Source organism: Pipra filicauda, unplaced genomic scaffold, assembly GCF_003945595.2.
Source record: "Pipra filicauda isolate LSUMZ 115617 unplaced genomic scaffold, ASM394559v2 scaffold19_size4547281_pilon, whole genome shotgun sequence".
NCBI lineage: Eukaryota > Metazoa > Chordata > Aves > Passeriformes > Pipridae > Pipra > Pipra filicauda.
Window position 1 is genome coordinate 347605 of NW_024104309.1, and position 17239 is coordinate 364843.

Below are 17239 nucleotides of genomic sequence, written 5' to 3' on the forward strand. Positions count from 1 at the left end.
ATAATCAGGTTATTTGTGTTTTCTTTTCTCACTGAAGTACTGAGGATCGTGCATCAAGACAGGTTAACAGGGATTCATTTTGAATTTAGAAGTAGTCTTTATTCAGGACTGCTACATTGTCTCTGTCCCATGTTTCAGCAATATGTTTTACTGAGTTCCTTATTATGGACATGGACCTGTTGGAGCGAGTCTGGAGGAGGCCATGAAGGTGCTCTGAGGGCTGGAGCACCTCTCCTATGAAGACAGGCTGAAACAGCTGAGGTTGTTCACCCTGGAGAAGTGAAGGTTCCAAGGAGACTTTAAAGCCTATTCCAGGACTTATAAGAAAATTGGAAAGGGACTTTTTATCAGGGCATGGAGTTATAGGACAAGGGGGAACAGCTTCACACTACCAGAGGGTAGGGTTAGATGGGGTATTAGGAATAAATCCTTCCCTGGAAGGGTGATGAGGCCCTGGCACAGGTTGCCCAGAGAAGCTGTGGATGCCCCCTCCCTGGAAGCGTTCCATGCCAGGCTGGATGGGGCCTTGAGCAACCAGGGTGGAACAAGATGGTCTTTGAGGTCCCTTCCAACTCAAGCCACTCTGTGATTCTATGATAATAGAAATTCTTTATTCTGCTCCTTCCCCCTTCAAAAACACATAGCCAAAAACAGGAATTGGTTTTAGGGACACGGTGAAAGACCAAAGCAGTGCATTATTAACCCAAATGCACTGCCTCCTAGGGCATTCCTGCCTCTAATTTTAAAAAAATCAGCCAAAAACTTATTTTCCATGTAACAGTACTGGTAAGGAATTCACATTTCATACAACACAATATGGCATCTTTTGATTAACGAAACAGCAGCAAGTATGTGTCTTGTGTTCGAAGTACTTAAGTAGCATCATGTGGTAATTAGTTCATTTCTGAGCAACAAGAATGGCTATACTTCAAGAAGCTGCAGAGATAACACTGAAAAACATGTCAAGGAAAGAAATTAGGATGAAGAAAGAATCGTCAAAGTCAAGAGGAAGACATAATACAGGGAGATCAAAAAGCATTAATACAAAAGGAGAAGTATTAGATGAAAAGAAAATATTGCTGCCTTTCTGAGAAAATATGGTAACTGAAGGAAGAATCATCAACAACAGTAAAAAATGAATAGAGATAAATAAAATTAAGGAGGATAGGAAAACAAGAGACATGAAATTCTGATTAGATCATACATTTGTGTGCTGCTCTAAGCTACGATCCTGCTGTCCTTTTTTAGTGGTGTTTTGTTTTGGGTTCTTTTTTGTGAGGGGGTAGTTCATCCACGTGTGCTAACACCTCCCATAATGAGGACAAAAAAGCCAGACAGAAATAGAAAGGCATATGGTGCAAGCAGTCAGATGCTAGGGAATTAGGTAACCTCAAGACAACTGGAAGACACATCATAAATGCTTTTATGTAAAAAACCAAAGCCAAAACTATGCAAAAAAACCCCCAAACCAAAACATAGAACACCAAAAGCCCCCCACAACCCCCCCCCCAAATCAAATTCGAAGTTCAATAACGGGTATGTGACTTGTGTACAGCAGCCAGCCTTGGTGAATTACTAGTTATTTCTAATCCATGAAAGACAAACCAGCACACAAACAAAAAGCTCTTACAGCAGCTACTGACTTGGATAATTGGGACATTCTTGATCCATTCATTTTTTACACTGCTTTGAAAAGCAAGTATCAGCTGACACTTAACGCAGGCAGTGGGGGAAAAAGCTTAAAGAGATTTCAGCTGCTTTTTTGTGAAAGGAAGCAAGAATTCACATACATATAAGCTAATATAGGTCATCTCCACTCTTGTCTGTCCTAGGCACAGCAGTAGAGAAGCACTGAAGAGACCTGACTAAGCCTGATGGCTCCCAAAAGAGAAAAGAAGGAAAAAACCCCGGCCAAACCCCAAACCCACAGTGGTTTTTTGTTCACATATGTTCAAATTAAAGGTTGGAGTATACACAGAATGGGTACAATATTCTAAGATACCTCTTCATGAAGAAAACCAGGCTCCAATTAAGCTTTGATTTCAAGGAACATCCTCAGCACAGAAGCAGCAGTTAATGTTCAAGCACTGAATGAGATTTCAGGGGAAAACCATGAACATATTTGAGGTGGTACAAACTGGCATTCTGATGGTAACAGTAATCCTTGTATTAGATTTATGATCATTATAACTCTTCGTGCTAAAGTAGTGTAGGATAAGGGAAGTTTAAGGATCTGTATTTTCACAGACAAGACAATGGGTTTAATAGCTTGTCAGTCTGTACTTCTCCAAATAATTCATGTGCTAAGAACTGTTAAGTCTCAAAGAGGACAGAAAAGTTAAACTTCACTGACTTTCCAATGGCATTGGTGCACTGCAACAAAGAATAGAGAAATTCCAATGCTGAGAGGGGTATTTGGAGCATGTAACTTTAAGAAAACACCACCCCTCAGTCTTTGCTACTAAGGCACTGGTATTTCAATAAGCACATTGAAACACATCAGCATGCTATGTTTTCCTGAAAACTTTCTCTGTCTTTGCTTTTTTGTAGCTATTTACATAGTATATAAGTTATTTTATAGAAGAAAAAATATAGAAGAAAAGAACTGTCATTCTTTCTCTCCTTCTATACAAATCAGTTTGATTCATCACTGACCATAGCTATATTTGACATTATAATTTGTGTCCATGGAAGGAATTCTGGTATCAGAAACTCAGGAGTGTGATGCCACAAAACTAGCTTGAACCAAGGTGGAAGGTTAGAGAGCATTGTTTTTGTACACCATCTTTGAAATGTCACCATTAGAATAAAACCAAAAATAAAAAAGCATGAGGTAAAGATATCCTTAGTCTGCCACATTATTCTCTGAAGTCCTAGAAAGTTTGTTGAAACATGCAGGTCCTCCAACATTCAGGAGCAAGAAAGGGACCAGAGGTGAAGGACCATCAGCTTAAATAAATGCTGCAGCCATTTCCTGTTTGATCCTGAATAGCTTGTGTGATTGCTAAGAGGTTAAAGACCTGAGACAGCTGCTTCCAAAATTACTGTTCAGGATACAAAGGCTTAACTCGATGCAACAAACTGATTCTGTGATGCTGCTGACTATCAAACACTGAACACACGCGATGACACCGTAACATTCAAGGTAAGGTTTTTATCTACCTTTAGTGCAAAGACACCAGAGAACTCAACATGAACACACACTGACTCCAGCACACACTAACAAAATCATCTTGTGTGCAAAACCAGGAATACCCATGGGGATTTTTAAGTGTGAAAGGCAATCTGCAGGGTGGGGAGGGGAATGACCGTGGCACACAGGGACAGAATCACAGGCATGGGCAACTTCTGCACGAATTTCTGCAGCTGCTGAAGCTGCCTTCCAGCATGACCAACAGGCCAGCACCTGACTATCTCCAGAGAGGTCAGACTATTAATTATCTTCCAGGCTTTAAGGATATTAAATAGCCGAACACCAAATTCTCAATTGTTTTAACACATTAGCTCCTTTTCAGCCCAACCAAAATTAAAATGCAGAGATCACTTGCACTATTTGCTCTTAACCAAATAAAGATTATTTTAAATAGTAGATTCCTAAAATAAATTTAGAAATAAATATAAGTGGTCAGATATCACACTGAAGATTTTTTTTTAAAGAGTAATTTAAAATTTAATTGAAATATTGCTTTGCAGTACTTAATTTAGAGCTTGGCTAGATAGTCAGCACCCTAAACACTGATGCTGACTGTATAATTTCTAACGCCTGTAAAACACTTGTAAATTTAAATTTTACAATGTCATCCTTTTACATAAAAATCAACAGATTCTTTTTAAAATTCACTTATATTAGGCAAAATTAACTTGAGGCAACATTCCTCCCAAGCTGGTAATTACTGAGACTCATAAGAAGCAGCCCAATACACAAGCCCTTTTAATTGAGCCACTTAAGTTTATTAATTAATTTACAGTGCTACAGTGTCCTCTTTAGTTTTAATTATACAGTAGATAGTCTTTTAAAAGAAAAAAAATCTTTTCTTTTGTAATCTTTTTCATTTAAAACTCCATGCAGGCTATAGAAGCTCACACATTAATATAAATATACACACCTACACCAACCCACAGTCATGTAGAAAATACACTTCAAAATACATTCTTTTTCTTAGCCCCAATTTTTTTTTCTTTTTACTGGATAAGTGACATGATCTAAAGACTCAGTAATCCCACTGTCACTAAAGCAGCACATGGTGCAATATCAGGTGTCTGAACAATAATTCAGTGTTTTATTTACCTGGACCTCACTTGTCCTCTGCTTGATGGCATCTTCTTTCTCCTTCAGGTCTTGCTCTACATTATTCTTTTCCCTAGAAGACCAGCAAACAATGCAAGAATACTTAAGAACATCAGCTACAGCAGGTACAGTTATCCAGCCCCCTAAGCCTGTATCTCTCTTTAAATACATAGTGAAACATTAAACACAAAAGATGTAAGGGATTTCTGCTTTCCAAATTATTTACAAGACAGAAGCCCACATAAGGGCTCTGCATAAACCCCCCTGTCTTTCCACCAACTGCACTCCAGTGATAAGAATGGCTCAAAAATGGAAGGGGGCGGGAGGGAGAAATCAATGAAATACTGTCTCCAGTGATCTCACTGTTGCTATGGAGCACTTGTCTAATGAAAACTGCTAGGAAAAGTGGGAGGGATTGCATCAGATTCCATCTATTAACCCCTGCAAACACAGCAATGCCTATGCTCACAGTGGCTAGGAAACATTTCCAGCAGGCCAATCGAGCTGATTGATGCCCTTTGCCTGTCAGATTTCAGACCCTTCCCTCGGGAAGCTCAGGGAGAAGCAGGAAGGTTGGTTTGGCTTGCTGGAATCACGACCTGCTCAGAGACTCCACACGTAGTGATTTGCTGTGTCATATCAAGCCTGTCTATACAGGCATTTATTCAAGTTTAAAAGTGACTACTGATGACAGGGGAATTATCATCAATAAATTCTTGGTAGTCAGACATAACAATAAGAAAGGGAAAAAACCAACATACTCCTCATAAGTGTTACTATTATTAAAAAAATCAAGAGTATCTCTCTCTAGACAGCATATGGAATCTTTTCTCCTTTCACAGATGCAGAAAAACAGTAAGCTCTACAGTTTTAACATTATCTTCTGTACATAGATATTTACTTTCATAAAGATTTTGTTAGTAAATTAGCACACACATGAAAAGTTACAATTCGAACAATAAACTTAGCATTTCTAAATCTATCAAATTACATTACTGGTACATATTAAAATTAAGTAAATTCATATTTTAATAGCAGCAGATTGTTAATCTAAAACTATTTATTTTATTGTTTATTCCTATTTATACAGAAGAAAATATTTCTGTCTCTGAAGAAAAGCAAAGCTGAGGAATTTTTGTTTACTGCTAAGCCATGTACAATGGAAATGAAAAACAATCCAGATGTCAGATCTCAAACAAACATTTGCTCTGACAAATAATTACTGTAGATTATGCTCTGCTATTACTTATCTCACTATCTGATTAAAGAGCAACTTCCTGATTATGCCCAAAGGGAAGGTTTAAATGGAAGAAAAAGGAAAGATGTGGAAAAAGGAACTTTGAAGAACAAGGGTAGTTATTTTTTTGAGTGTGATCCTTCAAGTTTCGTAAAATTCCTCACTCTCCATTCCTCAGAACACGGGAATTACAAACAAATCTTCACCTTCTCGATCACAGTTATAGCACACCCCTCTAGCTCTATAAACTAGTATCTGTAGTATAGTTGTACTTAGATATTTAAAGCACTGCCACGCAGGGTTGAAACAAGCTCTGTTGCTTTTGCTTCCATAACCTTCCATGAACAAAGGGTCTCAGTAAAGCAATTCCACAGATCTACATACAAGTCAGGCTGAAAAACACCTTCAAGCCCTCAAACACCCATTAAAAGCACAGCAGACACACAGACATATTCATCCTGATTGAATTAAAAAGAGAATAATCGACTAGGAAAATAAATACTTGTTATTTTTCCTGCTTGGGTGTGAAAACTGAGCAAGAAATAGAACTGCAAGCAGGTATATATGCTTATTATACAGCCTTTCCACATTACTGTCACTGATGTGCCTAAGAGACTGTCAGAGATGCAGATAACTTTCCTTTTATTTCAACAGAAGCCAGGTACCTAAACCCTTGAAATCTGGACTAAGCAACAGGATACAACACCCACCCACCGGCAGCTTACATGAGCCAAATCAGAGCACAAACAATGAATTGGAAAGAATCAAGTGAAAGAAGTATTGTCAGGCAGAAAAAGAAAAGCTTCGGCAGCAGTCTCAGGCGAAGCAAAACAAGCTGAGTGTATATAGTCTACACATAACACATCCCCTCCTCCCCCCAGTAATGCCTCTTTGTTTCAAAGAAAAGACAACACAGACCTACTTAATTCACTAATTCTTCTGAATGCCTCCATTTCTTTTACAAACTATCTGGTATGCCCCTGTAGGAATGCTCAGCAACTGAAAGAACCAAAAACAAGTCACAAAATTGATTTACTGGATATGACAGATTTCCTGGATCATAAAATCCCTTAACACATCAGCACTTGAAAATAAGCAAAACCAAAAACCAACCCAAAAAGAACTGTGGTCTTGCCAATAAAGGACACTTGTAACCTACAATTCAAGTCAATTATTGAAAGTAATACAATTTCCCTATGGATTTTAATAGTAGTCAGGCCAGAAGAACCTTGTATCAAATACACTAAAAGCAATGACTAATTGATGGTTTCTCCCATGCAGATGCTTCATGATTTACCATCAAATAATCTTAGTAAATCCCTAAGTTTAATACTAATTTGTGAATGGAATAATTTATAAATGGGAGCCAGCACATTACAAATATTTGTCATAGCTGAGAACTGCAGCCACTCAACCCTGGCCAGGTTGAATGACAGCCAACACTTAAAATCACCTTAGTTACAAAAGCAAAAAAAAGGTATTTTCCATAATAAGAGACAGATGACTACTCTCAGAGCTGGTAGAGTTATCTATTCTCACAGCTGCCCAATATTTCTTATTTTCACATAAATTTGTAGCTTTGGGAATCCCTAATGTAGCAGTACTTCAGTTTGGCAATGCCAGAAAAAATGCCAAGGGTTTGCCTTGTTTCTTCCACTCTTTGTTCCCTCAAACTTCACAGCTGCAACAGCTCAGTTACTTCCAAACCAGAGGTTAGAAGAAATGAGCGATCCTACATTAAAATTCTTTCATTGCTTGGCTAAGATGTAGATCAGCTTCATGGCCCTTCTGACCTGGTTTATATTCAGGACAATAATAGTGTTGCTATCCAGCACATGTGAAGGAGGGCATCTCTGGTGAGATATCCCAAGTTAAGTTCAACTACTTCACATGCTTAGAGGGCAATGTGGTACTGGTAAAGCTTGAAGAAATCCCACCAATCTGTGGGCAGTAGATAGTTTTGAATGCATGACTGCAAAGCAGGATTTGCTGGAGAAGAAAAAGGTTTTATAGCCCTAAAAAGAATATTAAGAACATCTGGTCTAGCCTCCCACAATGCTGATCAAAAAAAGCTTCAAATACCTTTCTAAAAATACAGTGCAACTGAAACAGAATTTAGAAACAGCAGTGCTAACAGGTTCAAAATGATGTGGATCCCACAAGGTCCCTAGGCAAATCATTCCCCCCATCAGAGGGGAATTATCCTCACTAGGAAGTGTTCTGCATTTTATTCTTCATCTGATTCTCAACCTACACTTCCTGACATTGTACTTATAAAATTAGATTACAAAGCTATTGGCTACCAGAAATCTTGCCCACACAAACTGCCAAGCCACAAAGACATCACCTCTGTATTCTCTGCTCAGTCTCTCCCAAAGCTGTTTTCCACCCATTGTCATTCTTTTGGCCATTTCCTCTCCTGCCTTTTTTTTTTTTTCTGAAGTGCACTTCAAAAATAGATTAAATTTCTGTTACTGGGTCTCAGAAACAGAGCTCTCTTGGATACTTCTCAATGGAATCACAGACTAGAATTCTTATGCATTAAGTCCGACAGCTGAACAATGTATCTTGTTTAATAATGAACAAAAATAACTTCAGTTTAAATTACATTTTTATAGGACAACTATCAATTCTGAGAGTGTACTTCACCACTTGTAACAGAAATGTGGATTATACCAAAGATGAAAAGTCTCCTACATTTACCACACTGTTAATCCTGTTCTGTTCTGAACCTCTAAATCACATAAATTTCCCCTCTCTAAAAATAAATACATATTAATAGTTGCCCCACCATATCTTCAACAATCTAATGTCACTCTAATGTGCCAAATGTTGTCAACATATATTTGCCACTGCAGAAATGAAAGCAATGACTTTTCAAAGGCCATGGTTCCTTCACACCTCACAGCAAGAAAAGAAAAGAAAACAAGTCTGAAACAGCCTGGGTTGCGTGTCAGGCTGCAAGCCCACCTACTGAAAACCAACCTCATCTAAAAATTCATGCTAGCCAACAATTTATTTCCCTCTAAGATAGTAACAGCAAATATACACTGTTGTAAATCATATTTCAGGTTAATAAATGTAAGTGTTCAAAACTGTAATTAATATAACCTGAAGAACGAAGGAAGGCAGAGCAGGGAGAAGTGAGGAAGCAGTGGGAGTAATAAGACAGAGAATAAGCAGCTGAAGTGAAAAACATTTATGCATTTAGGAAACAGACTGTGCTTTGACACATTGCCAAATTAAATCATTCCTGCAAGCGACATGAATTAGAGAGGCAGATTTCATCATGACAAAGCACCCTCACTTAAAAAATAGGAGAGTTTACTGTTCTTAATAGAATTTCAGTAGATTTATGATAGTAACAAAAAAAACACCGAAGAAAAATACCTGCTATGTCTGAAGAGTATGACGAAGACTACAGAAAATATATGGATTTGATTTTCTTAGTCACTTAGTCATCTTAATTACCTTAGAAATAATCAATGGAACCCAAGGGTCTGAAGACATCAAAACAATTTTTTTCAGTGCTACAGTTTATTTTACTAAACAGCAGACAAACACCTCCATCTTTACCACCATCAAGACCTTAGCAGAGGTCCATACACAAAGTCATCTTCCCAATTCCCACCCTGCACACTTCATTTTTTCCATCTCATTTCCTTACAGCCATTAGAAAAAAAGTCCTTAGAATCCCTTCTACAAATCAAAGACAACTAACACCAACTTATATCACGGTTCCACCATCCTAAAGATCTGCTCCATTCACATCTGCCAATTAAGAGGAACAACAAAGAATATTTCCACCTCGGGATGCTGAGATAGGCAGCTCTCTGAAACACGCCCTGAGGGCATGAGGGACAGACCCTTCACAGTCTTGCTGTCACTAAGTGCACTCATGTGAGTGAACAAAGAGCAGAAGTGTTAAACAGTACTACAGACATGCTAACCATTTATTTCAGCAAAGCAGACTATTACCACCTGCTTTTCTCTCATGCATTGAATTGGTTTTTAAAAAACAGTAAATAGCACAACTGAATCTATGGCAGCTATGACTATTCCTCCTCTACATACCTCTGCAGGTCCACAATTTCATTGTTCAATGTATCAAGTTCTTTAATTGCAGAAAAATCTGCTACAGAATTCGGTCCTTGAGTATTCTGAAAGATAAAAAAATAAATACTGTAAGTCTATAGCTTATGCTGTCCAACAAGTATATTCACTTTACTTTTACGGCAACATGAGCTATCCTCTTGTAACAACTGTTGGCAGTGTTGTATTTCAAACACTCAGTCTCAGAACACCCCAAACAGTACAGATGCTACATTAACAGAACACAACATACAGCCAAAGCACACAGAGATTTCAATGAGTTTGTCTCCTGCAAACCCTTGAAGACACCTCGCACAAAAGCACAGGATGCCTTGGTCATACAAAAAACCTATACAGTCTAGTTCTAAAATGAGATTGATCTTACAGTTAATGTTTAGCTGGCTTCCTAGCATTCATTTCAGAGAGGTTTATTTACTATTGTATTTCTATTTCTTCATCTCAGTGACCCTCATGCTGCAGAGCACAGTTCAGCATGAACCTCCAAAGTACTGAATGAAACTTCGACAATACAAAGTCACAGATAAGTTACACCCATGAGTTTCCATTTACTTAATGTCTTTATAACACAATGACTGTAATACAAATTATGTTTCAAAAAAGTACACGTAAATGGTTAGAGAACAAAAGCTGAAGACACAAATTAGCAAATGCTGAAATTGTTCTACTGTGCCTTATCACAACATGAACATGTTTAGAAAGCCAGTCACTGTAACTACCTTCTATAAATACATTAGTTCCTTCAAATCTTGAATAAAGTCTTCCAAGTCAAACACAAAAATCAGAGGAAAAATATACACATATAATTAAAAAAGGCAAGCGATACTCTCAAAATAACACAAAAGTTTTTAAATGCTGAAGTTCCTCTGCAGATAAATCAAGGTGCTATTAACTATGTGTTTATTCAAGCTTATAGTCTGGGAAAAAAATAAAATAACGAGAGCCAAGAAAAGACCTAAACAGTAAATCTGAGCACACAATGGCCAATAATATTATTCAGCAAAACTATAGATTATTCATGCATATTTTACTAGAACAAATGGTATGAACTGTGAATAAAATAAAAAAACCCTCCAAATATACAGCTATTCTTGAATTGGTTAGTGTACAGCTTCTCAGATGGGCAAACTAGCTATGAGGTGATCCTGTTCTAAAGGAATTACACTGGAGTTTTGCAGCGTTGCTCATGGCACTCCAATAAAAGTTTTTACTTCTAGGACAGGGGCAAAAGGAAGACGTGGAACAATTGGCTACAAGTACAATTTTCTTCCATGCCTCCTTCTCTCACCAGTCAAAATAAATCCTGCACAATGACACCAGCATCAAATTTGAACAAAAAGTAGTTCAACCTTATTTTCAATTGCTCAGGAGAACTGGTGTAGAGGAGAACATAAAAGCCAGCATTTTAGCTTCAATATAGAAGTTAACAAAGACAGAAGTTAGAACTATATGCTACTATTTACTAGACTGCAAACATGCATGCAACAACACTTTGAGTTTTTAACTCAAAATGGTAATAACAGTAAGTTCTTGACAAAATTCTTTGAGAGGACCTTGCATGGAAGCTTAAATTTTATGGCTTGTAATGCAAGTGGTGATTACAAACAGTTCTAGGTAAAGAAACACAGGAACAAGTGTTAAACTGCTGCTGTATCCCATCCATGGGATCTGCATTCAGGCCTCGAAATGGAAATAAAAGTTACACTACTGTGGTAATAAAATTCTGTAAGGGAATCAAACATTAGGTAACAGCAGCATGCATATATATGCCATTTAAATTTATCAAGGATCACAAGTTAACTTTCCCTATTTCAAAACCACAATAGAATACATTTTACATACTGATATTTCTGCTACCACCTTTATATTGGTCAATTCAGAAGACTAAGGCTAAATTGTTTTTTTTGGGGTTTTTTTACAATGTCAGCCACATCACGTTAAGAAAACCAGCACAACGCCTATCTCTGCCTACTGCTCTTGTAATTTGAGTTCAAATCTCGAGCAATAATCTTGGGCAAAAAAGTTCTTTCATATCAACAAGACAGCACCTCTTTTGAAAAAGCTCAAGATGAGCTGAAGGTTCAGCTCAATTGAGTAAAAGAAATTCTTGTTGAGGCTTTACAAAGCTAACTTAAAGCTAACTTACCTTCTTTCACAACAGTCTTATCATTTATGTGAGTAATGAAAAGAAAAATCACATTGATGTCTTTGAGAGTGTTTTAAAATCAGTTTACACAGAATAGCAGTAAGCAACACTGATCTCATCTAATGTGTTCTAATCACTAAATTCTCTGCAATATCACTAGTAAAACCACGGTTATTAGTCCTACTGATAACTGCCAGGGGGCTACTGCTCTGTCACCACCTCCCCAGCAATGTCACAGGTGTAAGACACAGCAATTCCTCTTTCCAGCTTAAGCAGCACATACTGCCAACAGGAAAAGCCACAGAGGTCTGGGTTCAAGGAAGAACCTCAGGGTTCTTCCAGATGAACAACACTGGAAATCACCAATAACTTGAGATTGGAACACACTGTGACACTTCAGAGAAGTGTTGTGATATTTCAGTGACTATAAAGAGTCTTAGAAGGATGTTCATTATTCAATCAACAGACAGTAAATATTAGAAAAGCAAAGATTCTCTAACCTTGAGAAAGCAGAGTTAACAAACTGACAGAATAATAAGGATGAAAAGCAGAGTGGTGCAGAATGGAAAAAACAGTCCAAACTAGAAAAGAGACATAGAAAGGAAAGCAAACATACAAAAAAGATTAGTAGAGTTGCAAATAAAGCAAATTACTTTTTAAAAACAGAATGTAAAAACAAATTAGATACCAGTTACAGAAACTCAAAAGTAGCACCAAATTTTGAGTTTCGCTTTTTCAGGTGTGAATTTTTCATTCTGTTTAAGAAAGTTGTAGAATTGGATCAATGTTTTGCACAACCAAGAAAAGGTAACTCACATCAGACTTCATGACGTGTAAGTCACATCAGAATTTGTGATGACCACTACTATTCCAGTAACTACAACTCGAACTGCTCAGGTACAGTCTACTGCTGGATTAAGATAGATGGCAACCTATGACTATGAAGGCACCTAAACCATCTGTGAAGTATAAAGTGGAGGAGCATTTACTTCTAAAACTTTAAATACATAATTCTAAACTTTCAGTTCACATTGTTTCCAAAGGTATTAAAAAAGATCAACATAAAAAAGGTAACATTAGGAGAAAAACACTGAACTTGTGCATGTCAGATGCAAACTGAAATTTCTTTAAATAGGCAGCAGCAGGATTGCTCTTTCAAAAGAGAAAATAATGCTTTCTCAACATAAGATCTCTCTGCTTGGTTGGCAGGCATAATAAATGACAGCTTCGTTTTGAAACATGGATGGAAGTTTTTTGTCAATTCTTTGCACCTAAAACCTCTTTTCTTCTCCATATTATGATAAATTTAAAGGTATGTCAGTACTTGAGGTGCTTCTTGTATAGCCTTTGAAATTAACACTATTTGTTTGAGATTTATACCAAAAATGCCAAACACATCCTTACCTTCTGTAAAATGACACCCCTGTCTGAAGGTGGAATCATCTCTGGAGTCAGAGCCTGAGGTGGATCAATGCCCTTTGTTAACTTCTGATTAATTAAATAGAAAGCCAAAGCAAACTGTTCCTTTGAAAGCTTTCCGCAGTCCTTGGTGTCACAGAGAGCCCTGCACACAAAATAAATCAAATCCTCATTTCTGCAAGTATAGCCCTGCTTATTGTACTTGCTGTCATTTAAAAATGTGAAACTTGCAAGTCTACATCTCCTCTTCTAAAAGAAAACAATACAGATGTAAGGCATGGTACCAAACAGGAAACATCACTCAAGCACACACAACCACCTTCTGTTTTCATGCTGAGGCCCACAGCTCTGGCCTGGTGAAAGGCAGAATCAGGGCTGTAGGTCACTAACAATACCTGAGTATTCCTCCTAAATTAAAGAACTTTCCACAGGCAACACAAGGTTATCTAAATTTTCCTACATTAGAGGATATGTTAGCCACACCTTGGGGAAAAAACAAAGGTTGTTCCTATCAGAGTAGCAGGGAAAGAATTAAAAAAGCAGTGAGTGTAATGAATGCATTGCTGTAATGAATGTAATGCTGTAATGAAGGTACAGCTGTAAGGAAAGACAAGTAAGTGGTAGAGTGAGATGGGACATAAATCTTGCATGCTACGAATTTTATACAGATGATTCCTTTTACCAGTATATGGGTAGTATCAGTGATTAGAGACAGAGCACCACTTTGATTCTTAAATACATGGGGTAGCTGAAGTGCAAAAATCTGTTTGTAAAAATCTGTGTTCAGGCACTTTACCTCCTCCCTTAAGATATGGCGCATAGCATAAATCTGTTTTCCCCCCATTTCTGTCCAAAAGCAGAAGCGATAAGTTACCACTGATTATACAAAGGCCATGCTATTATATACAAAAAGTAACTTTCCCTTTCCAAAAAAGTCACCATAACAAGAAGAGAGAACCATGCCATGATCTAAACAGCTGTCATGGAAAAAACCTACCAGATATGTGCAAGGAGAGCAGAAGGCAGTCCTGTCTTCAAGAATAGTTCTCTGGCTTCCACACCTGACACAAATCCATCCATGTCCTTGTCAGTTTTCACAAAGATCTCATCGTACTTAATTTTGTCTGCAGGCGATACAACCCACTGAAGGGGGGTGAGGATGAAAGGGGAAAAAAAACCAAAACCACAATACTAAGATAGAGGCAGTTCTGTTTTCAGAGTTACATAATTCAAGAACTACAGAACAGATTTAAAAAGTGATATAGGTGCCTAGTTTATAACCCGTTTTATCCTCCAAAACAGAGACATGTAGAGATCCACAAGCACCTCCAGAAGCAAAGCGTTTACACCAGTGAAGCACCAAGGCTGGCTGGAACTGCTCTGCCTCCTTGCCTATGCAATAAAAGCATTCCCTGGAGCCCTGATCTCCTCCCAGCGTGGGGCTGAGCCCTCATCACTGTGCTCAGTCACAGTCCTGCTGACTGCCTGGCTCTATCAATCTTGTCCCCTTTACACAGCTGGAGAGCTTTAGCTGGAGGGACTGGAGAGCTGCTCAAGCCCAGACTGTTAATAGCTGGTGCATTCTAATTGTATAATTTACCTCTGAACAAGGTAAAGATGGGAATTAGAGCCATTTCTGTTACTTGAGCAATTTTCACAATACTCAACTACTATAAAAATGGTTTTTTTGTGAAAACAGCTTCAAGTGCATGTATGAATGCTAATTAATTTCAGCACACATGGACACTTAGCAGATGACTCCCAAATGGAGCTGTGCACAAAACACACTGAAACTCCCCCAGAATGGCACTGCTTTGTAGTACATACAGCGAGACTTACCATCAGTCAAGTAGATTGCCAGATTAAAACCTTGGCATCTCTAGAATTAAGGTGCCAGTTTCCTATTGATTACTCAAATATGGGTACCCAAATGTTCATCAAGCAGCATCTGATGCATTAAATACTACAGCTCTTACCTTAGATCCCCTTACTACTTTTTTTCTTAGTTTGAATATAACAAGTTATAATCTTGTTGGACTGACAAAATTATAATCTTCTTGGAAAATCATTTCCCAAATTCTGGAGTCTAAGATCACGAGGAGTAAATAAGATGCCTGGGGGGGCAGGAGGCACCAGGCTTCTTAATAATCATGTTCAGAACAAACATTAAATCTCCTGTGTATAGGTGGATATGCTGGACCTTTGGTTTCTTTTTCCCATTGCTTGTGCTTATCTATTCCATTTTCATTCATGTCTTCTCCAAATTGCACACATGCACACACTCAACTGCACATACATGTCTGCCACAATTTGTTTTAAGAACTTGTCCATATTCAAACCACTGTTCAGCCACAAGACTTTTGCTCTGCAGATGTCTACCTGGGCTACTATTTTTTTTGAGCTTGATGCCTTGAAATAATTTATTTTAAAATTACCTTCAAAATCTGTACTAAATAATATTCTTTTATCTAACCGTTTATATCTGAAGACATCTAGGAAAAGCTGAACAAGATAAATCTCGCACCTCGCCATCTGGTCTTCCCAACAGCCTCCTAAAATTCTTCAACCAGGGTAAGAAGCAAACTAAAAACCTGTAGCAAGACTCTTTATACAGGCAGCCTCCAAAGAGCAGAAATCTTAAATTAAGAACAGAAATCTTTTAATCATCAATAACCTCAGAACTATACCTGTGTTAATGGTGTTTTGGCAGCTAAAATGCCTACAGGTGGCAAGGACTGATGAGACTCTTTGGTGGATGTTGAAGATGGAATTAATGGCATTGCTCCTGGAACACTAAGAGGTTTTCTCTTGGATGGTGGCACCAAAGCTGCAGGCAAGGACATTGGCACTGGTTCCTTCTCCAAAGCACAGTACACCAAAAACATGGCCTGAACAAGAAAACAAGGTGTGTGGATGTAAATATATAAGAATTAAATCTGTCTATCTATCTCTATAGATTAAAGAATTAGTTAACAAATATCTTTGTATAATTTTTTCATTATGTTTCTCCTTTACAAGCCCCTCAACTAAACTGCAGCTTATTGCATTCTGACTGTGTCTCAGTACTACTTTCCTTTCAGGTTCACTGCTTAGCAAATGAAGTTCAGTATTTTTTAGAACATTAAAATGATTCTCCTAAATATTATCAGGCTTGTACCATGACTTGTGGAATTTTATTTGAGAGAAGACTTCAAGTACTCAATATTAATGTACCACCATTTTCCCACTTAGCATCTATTCTTTTGTTGTGGTCATCTCTTATTTACCACTTCTTATTTCATCAGTCCTGGCATAAACAGTGTTAAAATTCTAACCTGCTAAGAACTTCTGAAGAATTTATATATAATTTCTTCACAAAATTTTTCCTCAAGGGTACCTTGAGGCACTCAAATTCTATAAATACTGAAGGTTAAGGTAAAACTTCCTCAGTGAAAAACACTCAGTGTCTCATGGGACAGCAGATCTCAGGTGTAAGTTTTTAATGGCTCATTTAGCCCTCAAAGAAAGTTACTGCTGTGTACTGAGAGACATTTAACAAACTGACAGAAACATTAAACAGTACTAGAACTTGATTAAGGTCTCCAAATAAAGATAATAAATGAACCACACTGTCAAAAATTAATACACAAGGTATCTATTTTAAACTCTGCCATCAGTATTTCAAAACCCCAGGAGGCAGAGGTACTTACAACTGCAAACTCATCTCTGTCCAACATTCCATCACGGTCAATGTCACTCAATTCCCACACCTGCCAAAAAAAAGCAGAATGTAGGGATGCTTGCCTGAACTGCAGCATCTTCCTATTTAAAACCTCATTAAAAACAAACGTGAGAACAGCCTCCCTCCACCATATACCAAGTTCTATTGAGATTAACAGCAGGAGTTTTCAGTGAGCAACCTACACTGTAGTAAGAGGTGATCTATCCAAATATCAAAGGAAATTTTACTTAATTTTTCAGTTTAACAGTTGCACATGTGTGGCCGTTCAATAAGATGGCATTAAATAGTTTAACAGTTAATTTAATAGACTCATTACTA

The 17239-nt window shown here is 37.7% G+C and overlaps 1 protein-coding gene across 3 annotated transcripts in view; it reads right to left on the reverse strand.

Annotated features, from left to right (window-relative positions):
• EPS15 (epidermal growth factor receptor pathway substrate 15) overlaps positions 1 to 17239 on the reverse strand; it is a 68925-nt gene that overhangs the window by 17101 nt on the left and 34585 nt on the right. For all 3 annotated transcript variants that reach the window (XM_039380575.1, XM_039380574.1, XM_027739409.2), the window contains 6 exons: positions 16890 to 16949; positions 15888 to 16088; positions 14198 to 14343; positions 13186 to 13345; positions 9600 to 9685; positions 4289 to 4361 (listed from right to left, as the gene is read on the reverse strand). In XM_039380575.1, the coding sequence (XP_039236509.1) occupies positions 4289 to 4361; positions 9600 to 9685; positions 13186 to 13345; positions 14198 to 14343; positions 15888 to 16088; positions 16890 to 16949 (726 nt within the window). The remainder of the gene's footprint in view (positions 1 to 4288; positions 4362 to 9599; positions 9686 to 13185; positions 13346 to 14197; positions 14344 to 15887; positions 16089 to 16889; positions 16950 to 17239) is intronic.